Source organism: Convolutriloba macropyga, chromosome 12, assembly GCF_964194025.1.
Source record: "Convolutriloba macropyga chromosome 12, txConMacr16.3, whole genome shotgun sequence".
NCBI classification, from domain to species: domain Eukaryota; kingdom Metazoa; phylum Xenacoelomorpha; order Acoela; family Convolutidae; genus Convolutriloba; species Convolutriloba macropyga.
Window position 1 is genome coordinate 47,645,443 of NC_134479.1, and position 27,162 is coordinate 47,672,604.

The 27,162-nt window shown below is 35.7% G+C and overlaps 1 protein-coding gene across 1 annotated transcript in view; it reads right to left on the bottom strand.

The window, feature by feature from the left end:
* LOC142350519 (uncharacterized) overlaps window positions 1–27,162 on the bottom strand; it is a 63,450-nt gene that overhangs the window by 14,962 nt on the left and 21,326 nt on the right. Inside the window, exons 4-5 of the mRNA XM_075402369.1 lie at window positions 20,221–20,425; window positions 13,333–13,682 (exon numbers count right to left, since the gene is read on the bottom strand). Coding sequence (XP_075258484.1) covers window positions 13,333–13,682; window positions 20,221–20,425 — 555 coding nt within the window. The remainder of the gene's footprint in view (window positions 1–13,332; window positions 13,683–20,220; window positions 20,426–27,162) is intronic.

Sequence of the window (27,162 nt, forward strand, 5' to 3'; positions counted from 1 at the left end):
GTGCAAAAAATTAATAGTAATTATTTCAAATTTTGTTTTGTTGTGTTTGTTTTTAATCACTTTTTACAATTTTTTGTTGCAATACAGTTGCTTGATATTAACATTGAGGAAATTGTAGCGCTAGGGTAAGAAAATAGTAAACTTTTTAGTGAAAATACGAATTGGAAAACTTTTTTTTAGCTGTCTGTCGAAAATTGGGCAGAAGTGTTGATCTGGATAAAATCAACAAAAAAACTTTGTTTGGCGGACTAATAGGAGTTGGTGACACAAAGTTAGAATATTTTCTCAACTGGTCAAAAGGTCAACAACTCATTGCTTTCCCTCCAAACTTATGTTCAAACCATTGGAAGAATTCGAAAAGAAAAAGGTTTTCATCCGTTGAAAGACAGCAAAGCTATTATGTTCCCGTAATCTCGTGACATAAATCACTACGGTGTTTGGTGGGTAGAAGACAAGTTCTGCAAACATGCCGACTCATTTTCTAAAAAATCAGATACTTTCAATATACTCCGCTTCGAAGACCTTATTCTTCCACCGATCCAGGAAAATGACAATGACGAGAGTTAGTGATCTCATCCAAATATCCCTTTCTCGAACTACAGTTGTTCTCCAATCTAAGTCTTAATAGCGAGATCAAAAATAAAGATTTCATCTTTGACATAACGTGATGTTACTAAAAATAGAAGTGACATAACTATTACGTCATCATGCACACTCTATTTTTATTGGCTACGAATTGTTTCATATGGTCTCATTGGTTACAAAGTTTATTTTTTGCTACTGTACTTTTTCTTACTTAAACTTCATTGGTTCACGATATCAAGCTCTTTCTTGAAGATAATTCATTCATTTGCATCTTTTCACTTTCAGTATTCAGTTACCCTTTTATACACAATTTTTCTTATTTCCATTTTGAGAACTCATTTTCTACTTACTTCACATTATCTCGCCACAGATGGATCAAAGCTCAGTCTCACCTAACTCCATAAAAATTTCTGCTTTCCCATCCGCAAGCGAAATTACGAAGGAAAACCAGTTGTTTCCTCACCACGTTTGGATTATCATAATGAGAGCATGTTTTCGCTGTTTAAAGACATCAACGATAAAAAAGACAACACCTACTAAAAACCAAATGAGGAACATGATGGAAGAAACAACTGTTGGTCCTCTCAATAATACGTTAACTGGAAGTTTCAAATCAGAATTCCAGATGAAACCATCCACACAAACTCTAACTGGATTCATTTGAAATCTTTCACAAAAATGTGGAAAGTTGATCTGTTCTGCATCAATTTCTGATGCTATCGGCCAGAGAATTGAAACATGTTATTGAAAAGATACCTGAGATGGTAAAAAAACCACTACTGTTCAAACCTAATGCAGGTAATTCGAAGCTGCTGATTGACGAAACTTTGTTCCAACCGACTGATGTAGGGAAAAAACAAATTTCGATGTGTTCTGGGAGGTGAGTGAGACTGCTCGACGGAAGGTGTGTGTCACAAGAATATTTTTCCAAGATGATCCGAATCGATGTATTACACATTCAAGCTGTTCAAACGAGGGACTGAAGAGGACAGTTTTAGAAGAAAATGCTTTCTTTCGGACAAAATTGGGGAGATGGAGAAACTACATAGAATGAGTGATGAAAATATTTCAGTGCTGACTAAAGTCAAAAACCAAAAAGATCGCAAAGTGCAAAAAATTAATGGTAATTATTTCAAATTTTGTTTTGTAGTGTTTGTTTTTAATCACTTTTTACAATTTCTTGTTGCAATACAGTTGCTTGATATTAACATTGAGGAAATTGTAGCGCTGGAGAAAGAAAATAGTAAACTTTTTAGTGAAAATACGAATAGGAAAACTTATTTTTTTTAGCTGTCTGTCGAAAATTGGGCAAAAGTGTTGATCTGGATAAAATCAACAGAAAAACTTTCTTTGGCGGACTAATAGGAGTTGGTGACACAAAGTTAGAATATTTTCTCAAATGGTCAAAAATTTTTCGATTACGTGCTACATTTCATGATGCCGCGGGATGGTTAAAATCAAATCTGAATATTAGCCCTGGATATTGTTACACGGTTCAATTTTTTAATTCTATATTGAAGTTGTGTTTTTTGGGACAATTAACAGGTCTTGCATATTGTTGTTTTTTGAAAATGTCACCACGATTCCAATTAATCAAAGTGTAAACCATGATTACCTAAAGAATAACAAAAATCAGTTACTCTCTAATGGCAGATCATCTCATTCACGCATTTGACTTTTTTTTCAATAATAACAACCAGCAAAAGATTCCTTGGAAAATCTGTGGTCGCACTCGCACTTGAACAGCTTTTTTGTCAATATTTCAGTGCTAAGTTGTATTAGTACTGCTTCTATTTTCATATATTAACTTTTTTTTGTTAGAACTTGTGACGAATGAACAGTTTGGATTTCTATTCTTTCAAGTGCCGTTGGTTATATGCTTCCTAATTCCAGAGAATAAAATGAACAAGATCTTTTCAACAAACGAACGAATTCTGATGTGTCTTGTTGGTCCTTCCGGATCAAGATAAACTGTTTTCATCACTGATATACTACCAATGAAAACTTTTCTGCCATCATTTGATCAGATTTGTTTTTTTAAAAGCACTTTCAGCCAATCTACGACACAATGACACAATCAGTTACAGATATAGAATTCATTCAGGGTGTTGACTTTGATTTAATCAATAACTTACCCACTGACGCCACTAACTATTTATCTAGTTTCGATGATTCATTGAACATTCTTTCCAAGTCAGAAAAGTTCAACGGAATTGCGACAGCCGGTAGACATCGAAAATAAAATTTTGTATATATCAAGCATAAATGTGCAGCAATTTGATATCCTGGTAAGACAATTAGGTCTTGGACAACAACTAAAAAATATTTATGATGATGCAACACAAGAACCATATGGTCATCTTATGATTGATTTGAGACCATCTCTGGGTAATTTGAACTAAACAATGTGAGTATTATGCAGCTCGGCATCACGTCCAGTTTTGCTTTTGTGGAAGAAATTATGCTTGATATATACACAATTTAGATTTTGATGTCTTCTGGCTGTCGCAATTCCGCTGAATTGTTCCGACTTGGAAAGAATGTCCAATAAATCATCGAAAATAAGGAAATGTTTAGTTTCGTCAGCGGGTAAGTTATCGATTAAATCAAAGGCGACACCCTGAATGAATTCTATGTCTGCAACTTATTGTATCATTGTGTCGTAAATTGGCTGAAAGTGCTTATAAAAAAATAAAAATCGATCCGAAGATGGCTTAAAAGTTTTCTTTCTTTGCATATCTTTGATTAAAAACAGTTTTTCCAGATCCGGAAGGACCAAAAAGATACATCAGAATTCGTTCGTTTGTTGAAATGATCTTGTTAATTTTATGCCCTGGGACTAGGAAGTATATAACCAACGCCAATTGAAAGAATAGCAATCAAAACTGTTCGTTCATCACTAGTTCTTGCATCAATAATGTTAAGAATTGAAAACAGAAGCAATACTATTACAACTAAGCACTGAAATATTGACAAAAAAGCTGTTCGAGAGCAAGTGCGACCACAGATTTTCCGAGGAGGCCTTTCCTGATTGTTATTATCGAAAAAGAAGTCAGATGCGTGAATGAGATGATCTGTCATTAGAGAGCAAATGATTTTTGTTCCACTTTAAGTAATAATGATTCTTACTTTGATTAATTGGAATCGTGGTGACATTTTCAAAAAACAAGAACACGCAAGACCTGTTACATGTCCCAAAAAACAAAAATCCAATATAATTAAAAAACAAAACCATGTAACAATATCCAGGGTTGATATTCAGATTTGTTTATATTTTTTTACCGCAGCATCATGAAATGTAGCTTGTAATCGGAAAAGTTTTAACCATTTGAGAATTTTTTCTAACTTTGATTCACAAAATGCTATTAGTCCGCCAAACGGAGCTTCTTTGTTGATTTTATGACCAGATCTACTGTTTTGTCCAAGCTTCAACAGACAGTTAAAAGAATAAATTTTCCCTTCCGTATTTTCAATAAAAAGTTTACTGATTTCTTTCTCTAACGCTAAAATTTCCTCAATGTTCGTATCTGTATCTGTAGCAACTGTACTGGAAAAATAAGTTTTATAAACTGATTGAATACAAACATCACAACATACAATATAAAAAGTTTATGTGTTTTTTATGCACTTTGCGATCATTTTGGTCTTTGACTTTAGTCAGCGCTGAATAAATTTCATCACTCATTCTGTGTAGTTTTTCCATCTCCCCAATTGTGACCGAAAGAAGGCATTTCCTCCTAAAACTGTCCTTTTCTGTCCTTCGTTTGAACAGCTTGATTTTGATATAACATCAATTCGGATCATCTTGAAAAATATTCTTGTCACAAACACCTTCAGTCGAGCAATCTCACTCACCTCCCAGAACACATCGAAATTTGTTTTTTCCCTACATCAGTCGGTTGGAACAAAGTTTTGTCAAATCAGCAGCTTCGAATTACCTGCAGTAGGTTTGAACAGTAGTGGTTCTTTTACCATCTCAGGTATCTTTTCAAAAACAAGCTTCAATTCTCTGGCCGATAGCCTCAGAAGTTGATGCAGAACAAATCCACTTTCCTCATTTTTGCGAAAGATTTCAAGTGATTCCAGTTAGAGTTTTTGTTGATGATTTCATCTGAGCTTCTGATTTGAAACTTCCGGTTACCGTATTATTGAAAGGACCAACAGTTTTTTCTTCCATCGTGCTCCTCATTTGGCTTTGAGTAGGTGTTGTCTCTTTTATTGTTGTGTTTTTTATCTTTAATATTGAAAACATGCTCTCATTATGGTAATCCAACTGTGGTGAGGGAAGAACTGGTTTCACTTCATAATTTCGCTTGCGGCTGGGAAAGCAGAAATTTTTTGGGGGTGATGTGAGGTTGAGATTTGATCCATCTGTGGCATGAGAATGTGAGGTAAGTAAAAATGAGTTTTCAAAGTAGAAATATGAAAAATTGTGTATACAAAGGTGACTGAATACTGAAAGTTGAATGAAACAAATAATTGAGTTATCTTCAAGAAAGAGCTTGATATTTTGAACCAGTGAAATTTAAGTAAGAACGATGACAATAGCGAAATAAAACTTCGTAACCAATGAGACCTTATGAAACAATTTGTAGCCAATGATAATAGAGTGTGCATCATGACGTAATAGTTATGTCACTTCTATTTTTAACATCACGTGATGTCAAAGATGACTTTTCTATATTTTATCATGTGAGGGAGAATTTAGTATCGCACACAAGCGAGTTATCTCACTATTAGGACTTAGATAGGAGAACACCTGTAGTTCGCGAAAGGAATATTTGGATGAGATGATTGACTCTCGTCATTGTCAGTTTCCTGGATCGGGGGAAGAATAAGGTCTTCGAAGCGGAGCAGAATGAAGGTTTCTGATTCTTTAGAAATTGAGTCAGCATGTTTGCAGAACATGTCTTCTACCCAACAAACACCGTAGTGATTTATCTCACGAGATTACGGGAACATAATACCTTTGCTGTCAAACATCGGATGAAAACCTTGTTCTTTTCGAATTCTTTCAATAGTTTGAATATAAGTTTGGAGAGAAAGCAATGAGTTATTGACTTTTTCTTCGGCTCGGTGGAGGTTATAATGTCTAGCTGTCTAGCTGCCTCTAAAGTTCTCCACAAATCCTTCGGAAGTGTCAAGCTAGTAGTCTGTGTTTTTATTGTTACTCTAGTGCAACCCACCTCAAAGAATATTTCCAAAATGTTACCGGTTACTACGGTTTGAAATGTTGATGCTTCCGTGTTAGGAGCGTAATCAAAATCTAACTGAAGTGTTGAAAAAAAAGATTTTGAAGGAAGTAAAGGAAGAGTGGGAATGTTTTGCGTTTTTTTAAGGCTACTTATGTTCAATCGAGACAAAAGACAAAGTGAATCGAAAATGTGTCTCAGCATCAACATTCCAAAATCAGATCTGACAGATTATTTGATTGGATAAAAAAAAGAGCTGGACGTTTTAAAAAAAATAAATAAATTTTTCTGAATTTTTGAAAAATCTGAAAAAATCAAAAACTAAAAAAAATGTAGTTTTTTTGTTAATATGGGAATGCGTAAATGACTTTATTAATTTGTTGTTAAGGCGCTATCTTGCTAATCTCTTCGTGTGAACAGCTTGGGTATCATGCTGTGAGGTACACTTTTGAAAATCACGTAAGCCGTACGTAACTGTAAATGAGTCATTCCATCTAATTTAATATTAAAACATTACCTAGCTAATCCGCTTTGATTGAACAGCTTGGTTATCATATTGTGAGGGACCTTTTTGAAAAATCGTACGTAACTGCAAATGAGTCATCCTGATTTATTATTAAGGGATTAACTTGCTAATCCCTTTCGTGTGAACAGCGTGGGTATCATGCTTTGAGGAGGTACATCTTTAGAAATTGGCATTAGTAAAGTGTAATATGGTGGGGGGTCAATGACCTTACTGATATGTTGTTAAGGCACTATATTGCTAATCCTCTTTGTGTGAACAGCTTAGGTATCATGCTGTGAGGTACGTCTTTGGAAATTTACAATAGTGAAATATAATATGGGAATGGGTGAATGGCATTACTATTTTAATATTCAGGGATATCTTGCTAATCCCCTTCGTGTGAGCAGCTTGGGTATCATGCTGTGAGGTACGTTTTCGGAGGTTTGGGGATTATGGGCTATTAATGTTAATACATAGGTACATCCTTTACCCCCCCCCCCCCCCCTGATCTGCTCACGATGTACTACTTGTTTGCAACATACTGAACGGCAAAAGTAAGTTAGAACACCCTAATTTTCTGAAGCATAAATTTGATATATGAGGCAATATTACTCCACTTAATTTGGAAAATCAATTTTTACACCATTGATCAGCTACGCTAGTTGTCTCGTCTAACAATGAAATTTATATAAAAAGTTGAAATCACGTTCCAAAAATTTCCACAAGATCACCTTTTTTTCGCGTATTTTCTTTCTCTTGTGTTAAAGAAAAGTTCAACCTTAGCTTTAATTGAACAAACCTGAGAACACATCAAATCTTGTTACTTTCGTTTTACTGTGAAACTTGGATGAATTTCATCAAATTAAAATTGGGACTGCTGGTAAGTGGACTGTGAATTTTATCTGAATTCCATAGGTAGACGAAAACAATACTGAAGGGGATCAATGGTGTAAAATTTGTCTAGAAATTTGTTTTCAAGATCGATTAATATTGTCCCAAAAATCCAATTTTTGCTTCATAAAATTAAGGGTACTAAACTAAGTTGCTGTTCAGTATATTTGAGGATATTAAAAAACTTCAATTTAAAAATTTAAATCGGTTCTAAAAGAAGTTTCCAGAAAGATCTCCAAACATGGGGCACATGTTTCAAGATTAACACAAGATATGAGCTCATTAAACAAAGATTTTTCTAAATATATTAACTCAAAAATAGTTCTGATAAACTACACAATAATAACTACTGTTTTTTTCTATTGTGTTATTTTTGTCTCGACTGTAATTGTTTTTTTTTGAATTCAGAGAAAAGGCGAAATTTGTGCGATGCTTGCATCTTTCCCCCAATTATTTTTCTATGCCTTGACTGTTAACAGTTAATTGTTTTCATGGACGGATAGAGGTTGAAACACTTTCTCTTCTCCGAATTACAAAAGTCAAAGCTGTGTTTTCTTCTATCGAAGCCCTTTATACAGAGTACTACATAAAACAAAATAAATAGATCTACTGATGCGCCTGTAGAAATACCTTTTTGCGAATTCTTCATTTTGCTTAAACACTTCCGGTTTCAACATGTACCCTCTCAAAGATTCACCGTGGCTGAGGCAACTTTCAGAAATAATTCCTATGTGTATGTACAACTTATAAACCTGAGTTGATATAAAAACTGGGTCGAAGACCGTCTTTTCATTTTTATTATCAGACAAGAGAATGGCTTTTTATCAGACAGGAGAACTACAAATTAATGCTCAAAAGAATTGTGACGTGAGTTCTCCAAAAAATACCGAAATTGGAATTTCACTTTCAGCTTTCACTTTAAATATTGTAAAATTTTTGAATGAAACTCATAAAAAATTTGTGAAACTATTTATTTTTGTAAATAATACCACATTACTTAGTTACATCAAAAGCTTTTATCCTAAAGTTTTCTGAATTATTTTATCATTGGCAATTTTGCATTGTGTCTAAAAACGATCTATTTTTGATACCATCTCCGGCTTTGCGTTGACAATCAGTATTTAAGCGAGAGCTGAATTGGCATAATTTAGCCAGAGTTTTAAAATTATGGTTAAAATAGTTTATGCCCAGTGAATTGACTACGAAACTGAACTGTTTCTCTTAAATGACTACTAATACTATTTATTATTGAAAGCAGTAATGTTGGATATCGATATTGGCCAAAAATACGACCTGGAAAAAGGCTCAAAATTTTCCACACAAATCTTACGGGAATCGTGACCACTCAACCAATAATAGAAAAACTTTGGTTTTTTTGACGCAGACTATTTGTCTGATGTTCAACCTCAGAAATCAGCCTCCATATCGGTTTTAATAAGCAGATAATTTGCAATAGTTTCCTACAATTATGCCATAGGTTTCCAGCGCTTTCATAAACATTTCTTCAAAAACAACTGGTTACCAAATGCTCTAGTTAAAAAAATGCAAAGTTGATGATCTACTGATCTGTTGTCAATCAAAAAGGGGCACGATTGGACACGTACCAATAAAATTAAAAGATATTTTATGTTTTTTTTATATTTATGCAAAACAGCTGAAATTTTTATTGCATTAACTTCTACACAACGTGGCTCAATTTTGGACAAAATAGTCGCTGACAATGATGAACTTTTTCTTGTAAATGAATAAAACGAGAAATTTGACAAAAATAATGAGATAAAGAGTATATAAAAGGATTTTGCAGTAATAAGAAGAATGCTAGAAAACCACAGACGCCGTCAAAATGCTATTTGTTCAAATTTTCTAATCTTCTATTTTGCAACTTTTTGGGCAAAACAGTTTTTAAAAATCAATTTACCTACCCAAACTCTCAATAAAAGGCACTAATTAGAGTCTGTCCACAGGGAAGTCTTGAAATGTGTATCAAAAATTGAGCAAATGATTCCAAATTTTGTTCGTATTTGTCACTGGTACTGTGTTATTTGCACTCATATAAACTTTTTTCGAAGTTAACAATTATACAGAATCAACTGCGTATAATCAACAGGGGGAATGGTGTTTTAAAGTTTGAAATATTTTGTTCCTAACTTTAAAACAGCCATCGTTGCCAACACATCGAGACACCAAAAAAGCGAAGAAAAGAAGGTGATGTGGAGCAAAGTGTGGAGCAAAAATTTAGTCTAAAGGTGAAACTTCCAAGAATAATTGTTTAGTGCATTTACTGTTTCTCCTATTGGCAATCAAATTTATTATTGAGTTGAGTTAGCTTCAAAGATCGCAAAAAGATAAAATTTCTTTTCATTTAAATCGAGAAGACATGCGATTGTAAATGACCCTTAAAAACCTCAAAAAATGTAGAAAAGAAGTGATGAGAGAAATGCGCCGAACACTGGCTGCTGAAACATTTGTATATGTAATCAGTTATTGTAGCTAGCAACGAAAATCAGGCAACAAAATTGGCACATTTTTTCGATCTTTCAGAATAGCTGCTTAAGATTTAGTTGTAAGTCACATAAGAAGGTTACTCGTTCTTACATTACGAGAATTTTAAAGACCTGAACAAATTCGACTAGCTTGACTGCCGTTTTGGGGCCACGTCATTTGTTACAAATATTGGAGATAGGGAAAAAGTTTCAGTTTTAATAAAGTTTTCAAAGCTTACTTCAAAAGCCCACATTAGCCATTATTGCTTGTAGCAATATACTATATTCCGGAACACGAGAAAATTTTATGGCCAATTCTGTGAAATAGTCATACAATGGTCATTGTCATTTGTAGTGCTAAACCCCCTAATTTCACTTAACCTTTAATTTAGTTGAGTTTAGTCAGTTATTATTTTGTTTAATATCGATCTGAAGATCAAATCTTCTTTGTTGGTGCCTGTTAGTTTGTTTACTTTAATGTCGTGATTCAATTGTCTGATCATGCTGTCTGTAATTTTGTTTTGCCCCAAATTTCCTTTTAAAGTTATGATAAAATTTCATATGTTATGATCAAATCGCTAATCAAATTTCTTTAGTTCGTATTTATACATTCTTTTGAATCTAAACTCAATTTTCAGTTGACTCTCTTATTTCGAATTTGGCTGTGCAGATCGATCAATTCAAAATATCTGATATAATCCTGATTTCGTTGAGCGAAATACAAGTCTAAAGGTTTACGCTGTAAACGCGACGCGAATAGCACTCAAAAGTCAGGCTCAGAAAGATTAGTCTATTAAATACAAATTTAGTAGTGGAAACGCTCCGCGAAATCACTAACCATTTCGCGTAAACTAAAATCGTAATTTAGCTCATCAAAAACTCTCGACTACTGAAAACAATTTCTGTACGACAAATTCAGCGCCACTTGATACATATTTAAAATTGATCATGATTTGCATCAATAAAATAATGCTGAAATTTTATTGAAATACAAGTTGCCGCGGAGCTTTGCTTCGCATTAGATTACTTACTCTACTGAAAACTTCAGCGAGCATCCGTACTGCACTTGAACAATTGTGCTTTGTAAGTGAGGGCCAAAAAATTTGAAGTAACTTTTGTACTTGAAAACGCACTGCTGTGAGGTTAAATAAATCATGTTAGTGTTCAAGTCCTACACTGAGTCGGAGAAAATTGAAAATACGGTTGGTTGTCTAAATTAAAACCTTTAACAGCATTATTTTCAGACTCTGACTTGAAAATGGTACCTATCGGGTTTTTTGGTCACCGCACTGAAAAACAAACCTCATCATAATCTCCACACTTTAATGGTTAATGTAATTTCTTTGAGTCTTATTTTTTAACTTCACAAGTTCCAATTTTTCACGTGTATCCGAGATTTCAGATTTCATCACAGGCAGGTTCACGTTTGTTGAATAAAAAAAAACTCTTTTTTGTCGAATAAAAAAAGAAAGGAATAAGAAAGGAAAAAAAGAAAAAACAGCCATACAAATTTCAAATCTAGCAAAAATGTGGACCAAAAATGACTTCAATTCCGATACTTTTCAAATGATAATGAAAACGTACTGGTAGGAATTTTTCCGAACAGTCGGAAGACGACAACAGTTCAGGATGAGTTTAAAATGACGTGAAAAACCAAAATGTCTTCTCTTTGTCTTTTAAATGTTGCAAAACACTAAAATTTACAAGATAGTGGTGTTATTCGATACAGATGTTTTCTTCGTCAATTGTGCCTTCTTGTTTTGATTCGAAGCAACGTAACGTACAAACAAATTCTCAAAATGAACAAATTTCCGAGTACAGAGATGAGTAACAAGATGCTAAATATTCAATAAAAAATTTCCTAGTTTGAAATGAAAAATAAAATTTTTTGATAATGAGAAAATCACTTAGAATAGGGCCAAAAAATTAGGTAACTTCTATTGCTATGACGAATATAATGATTAAAAAGTTAGAGTATTGGAATCTAATTTCTTAAAAAAAATTTACATAAAACCGTTTCTCTTTCACCTTTTGAGACACCCAGCAATGGATCGGAGATCAGTACGGCAGCCACATTTTGGATCTGTGGAACGTTCAATTATTTACTGCAGTTGGTGTTATATAACTTACGAGTAGAAGGAAGTTCAAATTAGAGCACCTTCACTTAAAATGACTTCTCACGTAACAGTCTTATTGAGGACCTTACCCTAGTGATCGACGAATTCAAAATCTTGCAAGAATCTTGCAAGCAATCTTGGAAGGGAATGCATACTACTTGCAAGCAGCTTGCAAGATTCTTGCAAGATTTGGAATTCGTCGATCACTAGGGAACCCAAACTCATTTTTTTAAGCAAAAAAGAACATCATACTATATAGGATCAGTAACAAAAAAATTCCAAAAAATGTTTGTTTCTCTAAAAATAATTATTTTTAAAAAAAATGAGAAAGAGATTGAAAGTGTTTTTGTCTTAAATTAGGTAAATTGAACTTTAAAAAGACTGATTTGATTGCCTCGAGTTGTCTCTAGTTATTTGTCGGAAATTTAATTTTGAATTCAAAATCTTGCAAGAAACTTGCAAGATTCTTGCAAGATTTCACATTCAAAAGGCGTGTTCAAAAAAAGTCAATTAAGTTCAGTTTTGCTGATCAAAAAAACTGATATCAGTCATTTCATTTGGGTTTCAGTTAGTTTCAGCCACCAATTACACACAAATAAATTTTCCAGAATTCAAAAACTTGCAAGATTCTTGCAAGATTCTTGCAAGTTTTTGAATCCGAGCTAATTTTTTTTTCATTGAATTCGGTTTTGTAATTTGTTTAATAAACAAAAGTTTGCTTCAAAGATGTTTCCTAAAACATTTGTACCCCGATTTATTTTTTTGCCTTGATTGATATCTTGCAAGATTCTTGCAAGAATCTTGAAAGTTTTGAATCATCTTGCAAGATTCTTGCAAGATTTGAATCCGCTCATTACTAGGGTATCGCTGCCTCTTGTTTCTGCCGGCTTGACTCAATTATCAAACATAAGAGCTTGTTTTAAGAATAGGTTCTTTTGGGGGAGGGGGTTGACTGAGGGTTCAATTTTTAAGATTAGGAACCGCCCTTCACACCATGAAATTGTCTGCTCAAAATGGTTTCCGTGAATCGCATAATAAAAAACTAGAAAGGCGTAGAGCTGCAATAGAGCTGCTCAGCCACTCAATATTGTCCGGGCATTTTCCAGTTTTTTCCCGTTTTGAGAACAAAAAATTAAAAGGGCCCGACGAAATACCGGTTGGGCAAACAATTGCATTAAAAATCACAAGGGTAACATAGGTATTGACAACTTTGCTTGAGACCAATTAATAAGAAACAACAGAACTTTGTTGGCGTGACCGATTTCTGAGATTTAACATTATATTGCTGTTAAAAGATTTTCCGAGAACGAAGTTTGATCAATCTACATCTTAGTTTTTTTTAGTTCGACAAGAAAAGCAACAATGACAAGAGGCGCGTCGACAAAAACAGTAAGCTGTTACATCCAGCCAAATTTTTGTAGAGGTTGCCAAAATTTGCAGAAAATTTATCAATATACAAATACCTGTGACAAATGTGCATTTCCGGCCATTAGAAAGCTTTTAAAAAAGCTATTGCTGTTTCTCGAGACCACAAAAACTCCCTGACGTGTGTTGCTAACCTGAAAGGCAAAGTTCCCGTCTCTATAGTTTTTTTGTTCACGCCTCGATCTTTAATTTGGTAAGCTATGTAGCTCCCGACACCTCCAGCAACCTGCACGTCAAATTTGGCCAGAGCCCCGTCAAGCTGTGTATTCCAAGTAATAACATCAACAGGTAGGGATCTCACAATATACGTGGGACTGGTCTGGAGTCCGAAGAAACTGGATGTCCGGATAGTGACGAAGTATTCATCTCCGGGGGTCAGTGGATGGGTGTCCACGTCTCCAATAACTATTTGTCCAGTTGGACTTTGGTCATAAATTTGACAAGGACATTGACTACCATCGGGTTTGACTGTTATTAGCATGACCTGAAGAAAAATCAAATATTTTCTGCTGTCTCAATGTGAAATAATCTAAGACAAAATGACCTCTGATCTGGGCCAAGTCCAGCAGATAACGCGGTGTTGATTAGGACTCACTTTGACAGCTGCCAGAGAGTCTGGAAATTTGTCTTGCAGCAGTTTGATCCGAAATAAGTCTGTTCTGGGCATGCTGAATGTAAACAAAAGTTTAGTGCAACAGAAATCTGGGAGAGCAAAAATCTTTGCTTTGACTTGCATCTGCGCAACCGTGAAAACTTTTCATTTATAACAGTTTGAAGGATAGTTAAAATAAAACAGTTTGCTTTAAATTTCTGTCGACATGTTTACATGGTTTTTCCAAAAAGAAGCAACAGACCACATCAACTTGATGATGACGTGTCAGTTTATGAGAACCTCCTGAGAGGTTCTTCACCAATGGTCAAGAAAACGTTTAAACTGATATTGTAATTCTAGAAATCTACGTTTGAAGTTTCACATCCTTTCCGTTGCCTTCAACAGATTCATCTCATCTTGTCTGCTTTTATTTTTGCGAGGCACAGACAAGATATGACCAGCACCCAATGAATTTAATGTTTTGCTCAATTATAAGTAAACTAACAGAGCGGAGATTGTAGGCAATTTGTCAAGCAATGAGAGGAAGCTGAGACTTTAGATTATTTAAAAAAAGTAACCAATATAAGCTTCGATTTACGATCTATTTACTCAATTGTACCAATATAAGAGTTATGAAAGAGCCAAAAAATTAAAATTTTTCTCTTGGTTGAAATAGAACGTTGAGAAAAATGCACGCAGCCATTGATAGTGTCGTGGTTCGAGCACAGGTAACAAGAGTTCTTTTTAGTTCAGTCATTGAATTCAAAATGGCCTAAAATGGCAGATTTTTATAGTCCGCATCAGTATGAAAATAAAGAGATCCCCTCTAGATATACGTTAGCTGATATTGGATAATTTCAACACACCTTAGGTAGCAACAAGTTTTCTCCTTGCTGTATATGGCTAAAAATAATGCAGTTTTTTTGCACATAACATTGCTTTTCGAATTTGAGGAGGTGTCTTGGATATCTACAAGGTTGATTGGCAAATGGATTTATATTTATCATATAATGGAGGTAAAGTTGAATTTTACGCCATTTTTATAGTTTCTGTCCGCTGATAAACTTTGACAAAATTGAAGCAATGATTTGTTTCAAACCAGAATCCATTTTTCTTAATAAATTGAGTTTTCCACTTAAACTCCTAAGCTCTTTACTCAGGGATATATCACACCCTGCCACCTTCATTATGCAAATTGGCAGGTATTTCTTCTTCAAATTTTCATGGCTGTTTTCTGTCCCCTCAAAGTTCTTGAGGCCACAGATGGTTACTGGCCTTCAGTTACTGAAGATCGTTCAGTGAAATCAGGTGAGGCCACGGCTATGTTGTCCTTGCTGATCGCGGCGTGTGAGTTAGTAGATTTGTGATCAGTAGATTCATTCTTGATTTCATCCACTTCCAGACGGGCAAATTGGTCGTCAATAACAATTTCTGTTCAATTTGATTTCTCCGACTGGATGAAAAAGATGTTTTTCAACTTGTGGTTGATAAAGTTTGCTAACATTGTTCGTGAATTGCTGGTTGCATTGAAAAGGACAGGTTCACAGAGATCAAATTAAGCGACCGTGGAAATCTGATTTTTCCTCCCTTCAAAAATTCTACAGGTGGTTTGCTCCGCTTCTTGGTAGTTTTCCGTTGTTTCATCAAATCTTGGTGGAGGAAATCGGCAAAAGACAACTTATTATTGTACTCCAGGCTTGAAGTAAACTCCGTTTCACTTTTTGAACAACTCTTTGAGCAAATCCAATCGCACATGGATGGTAGATGGGTGACACCACTTTCCTAGTACCCAGTGATTCACACCAACATTATGACAACGTTTTAAACAGCTTAAAAAACTATGGACTATTGTCTCATACTTAGGATTTTGATATCCGAATTCTGGCAAACATTTGACTTGAGTATACATTCACTGTTTGCGAATTTCTATCAAACCTGATACCGCGCGCTCACTGTCACTAAGATTTTTTTTGGGTCCTTAAAATAACCCCAGTTTAAGTGGAGTTTTCCCAGATATCCGCTTGTGGCCAAGTAGATACTGTTTTCCCTAGCCTAGGCCTGTATTGGCATTGTTTTATTTAGCAATATCACAAAACACATCTGGATTGATGCCGGACCAACCTGCTATCATTCGAATTGCTGTCTGTGAGGCTTTTTTCCCAGTTGAATTTTATGAGTTTTAGCCATCACCACAGATATTATATTGGTTGGAATGAAAAGTACAACACAATGCAAAATTTTGAATTGTTTGAGCATTTTTTTCCGAAGCATTTCTATGCTTCTGCGCAATGTTTCCAGTTGCCGTTGTCTATTCTTTTGATGACATTTGGAAGATTCAATACATTTCCAGTTCATATGTGATGTTTGACTGGACTACCAGATCGGACTGCATATAGATATTGTTCAAGGTGAAACACACTCAATCATTGTAATCGTCTCTTTCAAACACTAATCTGCTGCTCAGAACATCTGCACGTGGAATTGGTTCTCCGTGTTTGTGTTTCCTTCTTTTGAAATCGAATCCCTTGACAGTTTTTGCCCCTTTCTTGATTCTTACTCATGCTCTTTTTGGAATTTCTTTGTCTGTTGCGGAGAGATATTTTAGGGATATTTGAGTGGAGAGATATAGGATCAGTCTATATAGTAAACCTCCCTCCGATGAAAATTAAATTCTATCTACTGATTACAGAGACAATTGTAACCTTATCCTACTCGATATATGAGTAGATCTCTTTGGCTTGCAACATTTTCAGGAAAAATAGATCACATGATTCGCACTTTTGATTTTCCCATTATGCTTTTCAGAACCGATAGCTCCTTCATCTTCAGAAACAAAGTAGCCACGAACACAACCATCGGGAATTGTTTCGAGTAGGATTTCAAGGACAATGAAATTTTTCTGAAATGATCGACTTCTGACTGCAGGCTCTGCTTTGCTCTTCTTTGTTCCATGTACTAGTATATCGTCTTGAAAGATATATCACACTCTACATTTCGCTCGGAGTTGACTCGACGCAACTCTGGAGGATTGATGGTGAATTCTTTAGACCCGGGGAAACCAGAATATTTTCAACAGTCATTGAAATTTCGTGACTGTGAAAAGTTCTTCGCATCCTCGTCAAGCTCCATTTCATAGCATGCGTCTGATAGTTCAATTGGTCAAATTATGAGGCCCCATTGAGATTATAGAGGAAGGCCTCCATGTCTGGCAATGTTTGTTCCTCGTTAACTATTTTGCAAATAATGTGAACTTTCTCTTCTATGCGTGATCTTCTGAGTTTCACTTGCAATTGTCTTCTTAGACTGCTAGAAATTTCTCATCACATAAGGTGTTGCGCGTAAGTATGGCTCTCTAGATGCCCAAAAATTATTTGTCGTACTGTGCAACTGTTAGTTGTTGTTGCTTATACTTACTTCCGTACAGCTCAAAATCATATGTTAGTATTCCTAGAAAATGCAATTGGTGACCAACACAGGCCTCAAGATGTCTGATTTTACCATCTCACTGAGGTTTACTAAGCTCAATTTATTGGACTGAATATATCATGTTAGTATCAGCACGAATATCGACTTGCGTTTTTATTTTATTGTTTTTTATTACTCTAAAGTACTCTCATCTCACTGATATATTGAACAGATTTTGCCGTGTACAGTTAATTCACATCTCGTTTTTGGAATACATTTGAACACTTAAGTAACCTTCTTTACCGCAGAAGCTGTTGTGTTGGCCATGCTTACTTGAGTTAGGCTTGGTTTTACTCCTGCACATCTTAGTAGAGAGCTCCAATCTTTCTGATGTAATTGTTTTTTTTAGTTCAAAGCTGGTCACGTGGCTTACTTCTACATCTACTCTTCAATCGCATTATTTTAATGGCCTTCTTGTAGTTGTAACCATTTTTTTCTTTTTTGGCGTTTTGGTGTCCTATTGAGGAACCGGCTAAATCCACTGCTTGACATCTGAACTGCACCTTTTTTTCTGTAATTTCTGTCATTTTGAAGACAGGGACACCCTTGTTTAATATTTTCATTGCCGTGGAGTAAGTTTAGTTTTGTCTCAGGGTCTCTCAAACCTGAGACACATCTGGATTTTAGCAACTACTGTTCGGGTTGGGTCGCTGTTGTATGTGCTTCGGAGTCACAGTATTGTGCTTCTTCTGTTACACACTACGAAGTTTTCATTAGTTTCTCCTAATCCTTAGATAGCAGAGGGAATAAAACCTTTTGTTCCGATAGTATTTTTGTTTCAGGAGAAAAGTATTTGAGAAGCGCTGTTCTTATCTCTTTTGGAGGAGTATCAAATGGCTTCTTAGGGCAGATAAGACTCTTAATTTTCAGGTTTAGTCTCGCAAATGCACCATCTGCTTTGTTTTTTTCCTCTTATTTTTGTGCGACATTTCGCTTCAGATGACATTATTAAAGCAGTAGGGGACCTGCATATGCCATTTTTGTTATTCGATCGGTGGCCGGGACACAATTGTCGAGGTCTCGAACACAAGTAATTTATTTTTCAAACATTTAAATTAAAAAATGCCTAAATATACAGTTTTTCGCAGGTATTTAAGGTCTGTACAGATTAGCTGATGTGGGTTAATTTACATCCAAAGATTGAACCGGGTTTTCCCATGCGGTATATGGCAATTACTAGTTGAGCTGTTTTGTACGTAGCACAATGATCTCCCAATTTGAGAACGTGTCTCTAATATCTACGTCGAAGATTGGCAAGTTGACTTATGGTCATCATTAATGGTGGAAAGGCCGGATTTTCTACATAATTTTATGTCTTATGTACACTGATGAAATTGAGATATGATCAAATTTGCTGCAACGAGCTACGATTAGGTTCAAATTAGAAGCTATTAAGCAATAAAATTACTTCACTATCATCAGGTAAGATAGCTTTCTTTACGTATCGAAGTTTCAGCTTAAATTGTTAAGTTCTCTACTTCGCGATATATCACAGTCTAAATAACCTTCTACTGTCCTTCCGACTAAATGTATTTCACTATTTTACATAAAATGCGAATTATTTGTTGTGATTGATCTGACCGTCATACCTAAATTAGTTGGTCAATAGACAAATTTTTGATAAAAAACTCAATTGAGTCATCTCTGTCTATGATCAGATTTCATCGGACTTCCTTGGGTTATATCGAAACAGATCCAATTTAAAGACTGCATCAAGCACAATTATCTTCGAAACCAATGAGCAGTTAAAATATTTTTAACGAACACTTCGCAACTTTTCATGATTTTTGAAAGCATAATATTTAGTTGGTTCTCTTTGTTTAATAGTATAGGGAATAATTTTTTAAACAAAATATAGATAGCAAAATAACACAAAATTTTTACATGATGAGGTGCCGTACCCAAACTAGGTCCGACACTCCAGATCAAAATCAATCTGATCGAATTGTCGATGGCGAGAGTGTTCGCAGGAGCATAAGACCTGCTTGGGTTCCTCACTGAGGTTCCAGACTGACTTAGGGTGCGCACTGGATATGTCAGACCCACTTAGGTCGTGCGTCAAGCATTCTTAAAATATTGGGAACAGCACGGTTTAGAGTTGAAGATGCAATGACAATTAAAATGAGGCATTTTTTCGTCAGGAAAATGAATGGACTTTATTCCGTTTATATGTCGTCCGAGTTCGACAGTCATTTTGCGCGGTCTTATCCCTCATCAACTGAATTGGGTGTTGTTTTTTAAAAAAATTAAATCTTCGTCAGAGATTGATTCTTTATTTTTTCGGGGATTGGATTTTTTTCGACGGCTTTACTTCCTGGTATTAACCATACTTTGACGCCCATGGAAAGGTTTCTCCTCAGATCCTGAAAAGGAGCTCCGTTCAGACTAACGAGAGTCGCGCATACCACAAGACCATCCAGACTCCAGACTGGTCCGAGTATTCAGTTTCCGGACGGGGAACTGACCAGACCTCGCAGACGCTGGACTTGGCGCATATCAGATTATATTCAGACTGGAGAGTAGATTCGAGCGTCAGGGGATCGAGACTGGCTAAGGCTGTACGGTTCTACAGCTCTAAAGTTTTAATTTGAGCAAATCTGTTTTTTCGGGCATTGGAACTAATCTCTAATCAACATTTAAAAGCAAGATTAAAAGCTGTAAAAAATCTTTAAAAAAACCTTTTCAAAGATTTGCAGAAGCTCGATTAGGCTGAAATATCTTTAGTTGCTCATGCAAATATCATATTTTAGTGGAAATTAAACAAAAACTTTTAAAGAGTTTTGTTCGGAATCCACTTGAAGCTTTAGATTACTCAATCGCACTGAACAGTTGATTTGTTGTGTAAATTAGGGTAGGACGGGGGAGGGGGGGGGGGGCTCTTTATGTTCCAGGCACAATTAATAGGCTAGATGAGGTATGGCGAGAAACTACATAGATTTTCTATTCCATCGGTAAAAGGACTTACAGAGAAGTTTCCTGCGACTCTGTAGTTAATTTTCAGTAGGGTCCTTAATTCTTGGGTACCGGTGACTTCCACAACAGAAGGATACAAGTCCACGTCGAAAGGCTTCATTTTTGTTTTGGGTGGGGAACCCTTTCCAACCAGGGTCAAATTCATTCTGTAGCTGTCTGAGGGCATCAAATCGGTAAGTACAAGTCGGTTGAATCGTCTAAAAAACAAAAAAACATAGCAGGACAAGTCCTGACGTACAATTCAAAGAATTTTCATTGACTAAACAGAAAACTAGACCTAGAACTGACTATGAATGGATTGGTAAAACCATTTAGAAAAAAATCCGATCCAAAAAAAAAACGAAAAAACAGTAAAAATCAAAGTCAAATTGCCGCATGTGAACAAAAAACCACTAGCGAGAAAACGAATTTTTGTTCAAACACCAATTTCTCACTCTACTTTAAATTTGAAGCGAAAAAAATTCACGCCGCAAAACCACTCGCTTTTTCGCTCCACTTCCTGTTTCGGCGTGACCAAAATCAGTACTCCAATTTGACTTCAAAAATCATGAAAATGTGTGAACAGATCTTAAAAAAAAGACAGCGCCCCAATACAATTCAAATTCTTTGAATTGTAATAAGCAGTGATGTTCTGTCATTCGGAGGTATTTCCTATCAACAGAGTTCGCGGATACGTTCAATATCACTAGCCTAGTTTTTGAATGCAAACGAATTTCACAAATGTCTTGTAAATTCACATGGATTATCATAGCTGAAATTGAACTTCGTTCCATATTCATGTCGGCCTTTGTTGTGTAATGATCAAGGTTTTAATATTGTTAATAGCTAACATTCATTTTCACGGAATTTGTGTATTCATTATGTCAATTATTATTAAATTTTTGCTTCTTCTGTCAAATTAAGTGAACACGTGGCATCATTACAATAATTTCCGTTTTCCCCCAGGGTTCGTTGCCTGCAACATCGTTTTTAACAAAAAGGTGGCCGTATTGCTCAAATTTTGTCATCAAAATTTCAAATAAATTTGCGCAAAATTTGCCTATTTAAGCTAAGCTTATGTATTTTCCTGTTTGTAACTAAAAATAATTACCCAGAGCTGCTGTCGAATTAGGTTTTAAAATTGTGGTCTCTTGGACGACTATTGTTATCCTGGTTTGTAACAGTTCATACTTCACTGCAACAAATATAAAATAATAAATTGTTCGAGTATGTATATAATACAATTAGTCTACTAATTAACACGCACATTTGAAAGGAGATCTGTCATACAGATTTTGTTACTGTATTCGGAGTGAAATAGCGGTGCCAAAACACAGGATTTATGGTTCTTAATTATATGCTATTTCGCGGAGCGAATTCGCTATTAAATTTGAAATATGAGATTTCGTTTTTGTGGGTGCTAAGTATGCGTGCAATTGGCGGCACGATTGTAGCTCTAGTTTATAGATTTGTATTTCGCTTAGCGAATTACAACTAAAAATTGTTTGAATACAATTGAGTGTTTGGAGGAGCGCATTTGAGAATAAAGAGAGGCAACTAAACTTGAATTACGAATTGAGCAGAATGAGGAAATCAAAATTAACTAAATTTGATCAACAATTTGATCACATCAAAATATCTCCAACAGCGGCAACTCAAATCACAAGATTACAATAACACACAGGGTTTTCAGACAATTTTTGTAATTAAATGAAATAAACGTGAAATATGAAGATTTGATCTTCAAACAGGAAATTGACAATAGAAACTAAATGAACTAAATTAAAATAAATTAAAATTAAACAGATTCGGTGTACCCAAATCAATAGCCCCTTTTTAATACAATGTCATAATATATCACATTTGTCCTCGGCAAAAATAAACGACGAAGTGGTTTATCAGAAAATTAATAACATATTTACTGATTACTATAAAAAATACTTCAATGATTTTTTGCAAGTTTTAATCTGAATCACTTTCATATAGTCTCTCAGCTTCGCCGACTGTCATGGACGTTTCTGGTCCCTCGTAGTTTAGTGAGATATAATACTGGGTCGGAAACGTGTGTACAGGAGAACATTGTCCCACTGTATAGTCTGTTTCCAAATCTTGGCTCTGAGCTGCGACTTTCTTGATTGAAGATACAATCGGCTTATTTTGAATTTGAGTTTGTTTAATTAGCTGCCTTCTTTTGTTTCGTGAAGGTGCTGTAGACAAGAAAGTTTTTGGAGGGCATGTTTGGACAGACGCTAATAATTAGTCTGATTCCGTGATTGACGGAGAAGATCTTTTTCTTTTTAATGGCTGTATTGCTGCAGATGCTTTGGTAGCGGCTTTCCTTTTTGGTCTTGAGGGCGGCTCTGCAATTACAATTGATGTCAATGGGAGCTCCACTGGCGGCGCGAAATCACTTAGATTTTCTGAGGGTGGCTGTGGCAGTCCTGGTACTACTGTTATTTTGGGATTTGCCGGCATTCTCACTCTCAGTGCTCTCGTAACGTTAGAATGAATAGATGATACAGCACTGGCATCATCGGCGATCTTTCTATGTTTCATTTTCTTATTTCCCTCAAACTTCTTCCTTGCCTCTTTCGCATGTTGGTTTATTAATTCTTCCGTTATTTTCCCGGATGGTACTTTTGGTCTCCTATTTCCGTAAATTTGGAGTTCCGTTTGACGCTCTGCTTTAGTCCCAAATTTCGCCAAATCAGAGTTGCGGATCGTGACTTCTCTTTTACCTGGTTCTTTGATAACAGAATTATATGCATCCGTCTTGAATACTGAATAACCAGGTGCCAAGACCTCGAAAAGTCCACCAAGACTTTTATTCGACCTTTTAGTCCTCGGTTTTTTCTTGGCTAATTAAACTGATAAAGATGTTTCTGTTCGTGGCACTGTCAGACCAACATCAAGACGGATGAGTGATTAGTCTAGACTCCTTCTCTGGGTCGGCGTTCTTTCTCCGGGTTGCATCTTTGCTCAGTTTGTCCCTGTTGTATTCCAGTTCTGTGTCTCTTCTGGCGTCTACATCCCAATTTTCTTCAGAAATTAGTTCCTCCCAACGGACTGTCTCCAAATCTAAATATTTATTCAAAATGCGTTTATACGTGAGGTTATTAGGATTAGGTTTCGTTGAAATATTACTTAACGGAGTCTTGGCTTTTTTGCCAAAATGTGCTTCAAATGGTGATATATTTATTGTCTTTTGTCGACATATACGTAGCTGGTAAATTAGAAAATTTATCGATGCTTTCAAGTTAAATTGCTTTTGGGCCGCCGTTTTAATACAAGCTAAACGATTCTTGATTGTTTGTATTAGCCTTTCAACGAGTCCAATTGCTCTGTGATCGTGTATTGGAGCTTCAAATAATTGTATATTTTTTTGACTACAAAATGCTTTAATTTGATTACCAGTTTGGCATCGCGCTTGGTCTAATCGAATTGAACGTGGTATTCCGTGTAGCAAAACATATTTTTGAAGGAATTTTAAAATGTTGTCTGCGCTAGCTCTATCAAATACCTCTGCTGTCGGGAATTTAGAAAATCGATCTATACATACAAGGAAGTAAACTTCTTGATTTTTTTCATTATAAATGGGTCGGCCAAAGTCAATTTGAATTTCTTCAATTGGTACTTTACATAATTTTAATGGTGCCCATTTGTTAGCAGGAATAATAGACTTTAAATTTTTACCAATTTTGACACAGGGATTGCACTTTGCTGTTTTTGATATTATGTCCCGATGCATGCATGGCCACCATTCATGTGTCGCCATGTCTGTCATTCCCCAGCTGCCTGGTTGTGTTGCGTGAATTGCCTCCACGTAGTGTGGGATGGCTATCCGAGTGTGGTATGGCTATCCTGTCATCGAGTGTGGTATGGCTATCCTGTCATCGAGTGTGGTATGGCTATCCTGTCATCGATGCACACGCATCCATTCTTGACGTGCATGTCCTTCTAGAAAGTATGAATGTACGGCGAAATCTGCTTGCATCTATCCTGATTTTCCGTCAGAATGCAGTCTCTTATCTCTTTGAGGATCGCGTCCTTGGTCGTCAGGCTGGACATTAGGGTGCTTGAAAAAATTTTTGATAGCGCAAAAATGAAGGCATCTGTGTACAGATCATCAGTAGAGGGCGACGTGACCGTTGTGGTGTCGGTGTTGGGTGTTAAGTGTGTTGCTTGCACTGCGGGAGCCGTTGATGGACCTGCCTCGTCCGCGAATCTGACCTTTGAGAGTGTTGACTGCTTTACGTGCATTAGGTTTTCGTCGTCAGAGTTGGACATCATGAGTACGTTTTGAAATTTGTTTGCGAGTCTTTGAAAATTATTCAATTTATTGGGCAACTGATTTGTAGAACGATTCAAGGCAAAAAGGGAGTGTGAAATGTTGGTCTTCTCGATTTGGAGATTAGAATTTGAGTTATCTTGTGCTAATTTGCTAATTGTATTATCTTATTCCGTTATCGCGGAATATTCTGGATTTCGCGGTGCGAATTCACTGCCTAATTTGTTAATGGAATTTGGGGTATTTGGGGCTTGTTTTAGAAGTGGATTTCGCGCTGTAAAACCGATGTAATCCTCTGCATTTAATAGGAAGCGTTTCGCGCCGCTCTCAATCACATCCAATTTAGCAACTATGAATTTTTCGTCATATGCAGATATATTAACAGCTTTTTTGTTGTGGGTCGCGAGAGATATAGTCATTAAGTCCCATTTTTGAACCAGGTAGATGATCGATCGTGAAGTCAAAAGGTAGTAGTCTATCTACCCGACGTGTTAGACGACGATTGTAGGATTTATTAGCTCTATTTTCTCTCATTATCGAAAGTAAAGCTCTATGATCAGTTATTACGGTGAATGGTTTACCATATAAATAATATTTGAAATGTTCGATAGACCAAAGAACACCCAACAACTCGAGTTCATTGATGCTATATCTATCTTCTACAGAATCCAAAAATCGCAAAGCAAAAGCCACGGTGTGCCAACCGTTTGCTCTTCGTTGTTCTGATGCACAACCCAAACCTTTACGTGAAGCGTCGCATTTTATACGTGTTTCTAAGTCCGGGTTAAAATGCTTATTTTCAGTTGTTTCAGCAATCATCGCTTTTATCAATTTGAATTGTTCTTCGCGTTCGTCGGTCCAAATAAATTTTGTAATATTCTTAGGTATTGGTCTAAGTGGATAACATAATTGCAACAGATTAGGAATAAAAGTACCCAGATGATGAACTGATCCCATAAAAGATCGGAGTTTTTTTAGATTTGTAGGTGAAGACATTTTTTCGATTGCATCTGTTTTATTGGATAATGGTGTTATGCCTGTTTGAGTGATGCTATTTCCAAGCCATTCAATTTTATCTTTTGCAAAAGGACATTTTGCGAGATTGATTCGAAGGTTTTCTTGATCTAATTTCATCAGACATTTTCGAATAAGATCGAGATGTTGTTCAATTCCACCTCCACTTATTATCAGTATATCGTCCACAAAACAGTATGTTTTATTTAGGCCCGCGAGTGTACAATCAATTGCTTTCTGAAATTCGGCTAGCATATCCGTTAGACCGTAAAACTCCGTTTTAAAACGGTAAGTGCCGGTTATATCTCCGCTTACGAGCTTGACGTTACAATGGCGGGCCGTATCTCTGTGTAAATTTGATTGACTATACGCGTATTGCAAATCGAGTGTCGTTAAATAAGGTGTCCCTTGCGCCGTGGTTGACAGTGTTTGTGAAATCGTTTGAATTAGCGAATCGATATTGGGCATCTGGTATTTGTTTTTGTGGATAAATTTATTCAAAATTTTGGAATCTAATGCTATTTTGATTGATTGATCCTTTTTGACTGTAATAACTATCGGAGATATGAAAAAGTGATCAGAGCAGTTTGTTAGTTTTTCGATGTCCTTAATTTAACAATTTTTTAAGTTCGATTTTTACTTTTGGTTGAAGGTGAATTGGCACTTTTCTCCCTTTTTGATGCGTTACTCGATAATTGTTGTGAAATTTTGAACTGACTGTATGGTTTTTCGATTTTCCTATTCGTGAGATTAGATCAGGGAATTCTTTTGCCACCGATTTTTTTTATCGCACAAGGTGTTTCTATGTTGTTGATTTCTATATTTGGGCAAGGTTTTTGTGAGATTGTTATGCCCAGTTGATCAAAAAGATCTCGTCCTAGAATAGGTCTAAATCCGTCTGCTACTATCGTGATTTATGCTCTTTGAATGTTCCAATCATTACAACGGACTGGCGTTTTTAGAGTTCCTAGAGTTTCCACTATACTGTTCGAAAAAGACTTTAATTTGAGTGGTTTTTTCTAGGACCATTGTGATTGCGCACAATTAGGCATTATTTCTCTTGCAAGTGACATATGGATCATAGTACAACCACTACCAGAATCGAGGAGTAAATGACAGTCTGTAGATTATCTGTTAAAGTTAAACTGTAGTATATTTATATAATAGAAAGTAGTGGTCTGACTTGGTAAGCAACTTTGACTTGGTAAGCATCAAAAGAAACTGCTGTTTGAGAGCCATTTTGAAGACTGCTTTCTTTCAATTAAAAGAGGTATCACTATGGTAATGGTCCGCTCAAACTTAGGTTAGAACTTTGTTTAGTATGGTACAAAAATCAAATTTATCGAATGCTTCTCTCATCTCTAGAAAATTGTTTTTTTTTAAAAAATTGTTTCCAGCGTTTTTTACAAAATGAGCCAAGGCATCAGCGGTACCTCTTCGTTGTCCGGACCAAACTGAACTGAATCTCGAGTAGTTAAAATAATGGTAAAATTTGTTGAATGGAAGAGTTTCGAAGGTTTTTTGCTAGTGTTGAGAGAAGTGAGATAAGCCGTTCTTTCGGTCGTTCCCACCACTCTACATTTTTTCGAACTATAATTATGTCAGATGAACTTAAAATTGCGGCTTAAAGTTCTATTCACAAAACATATGTCG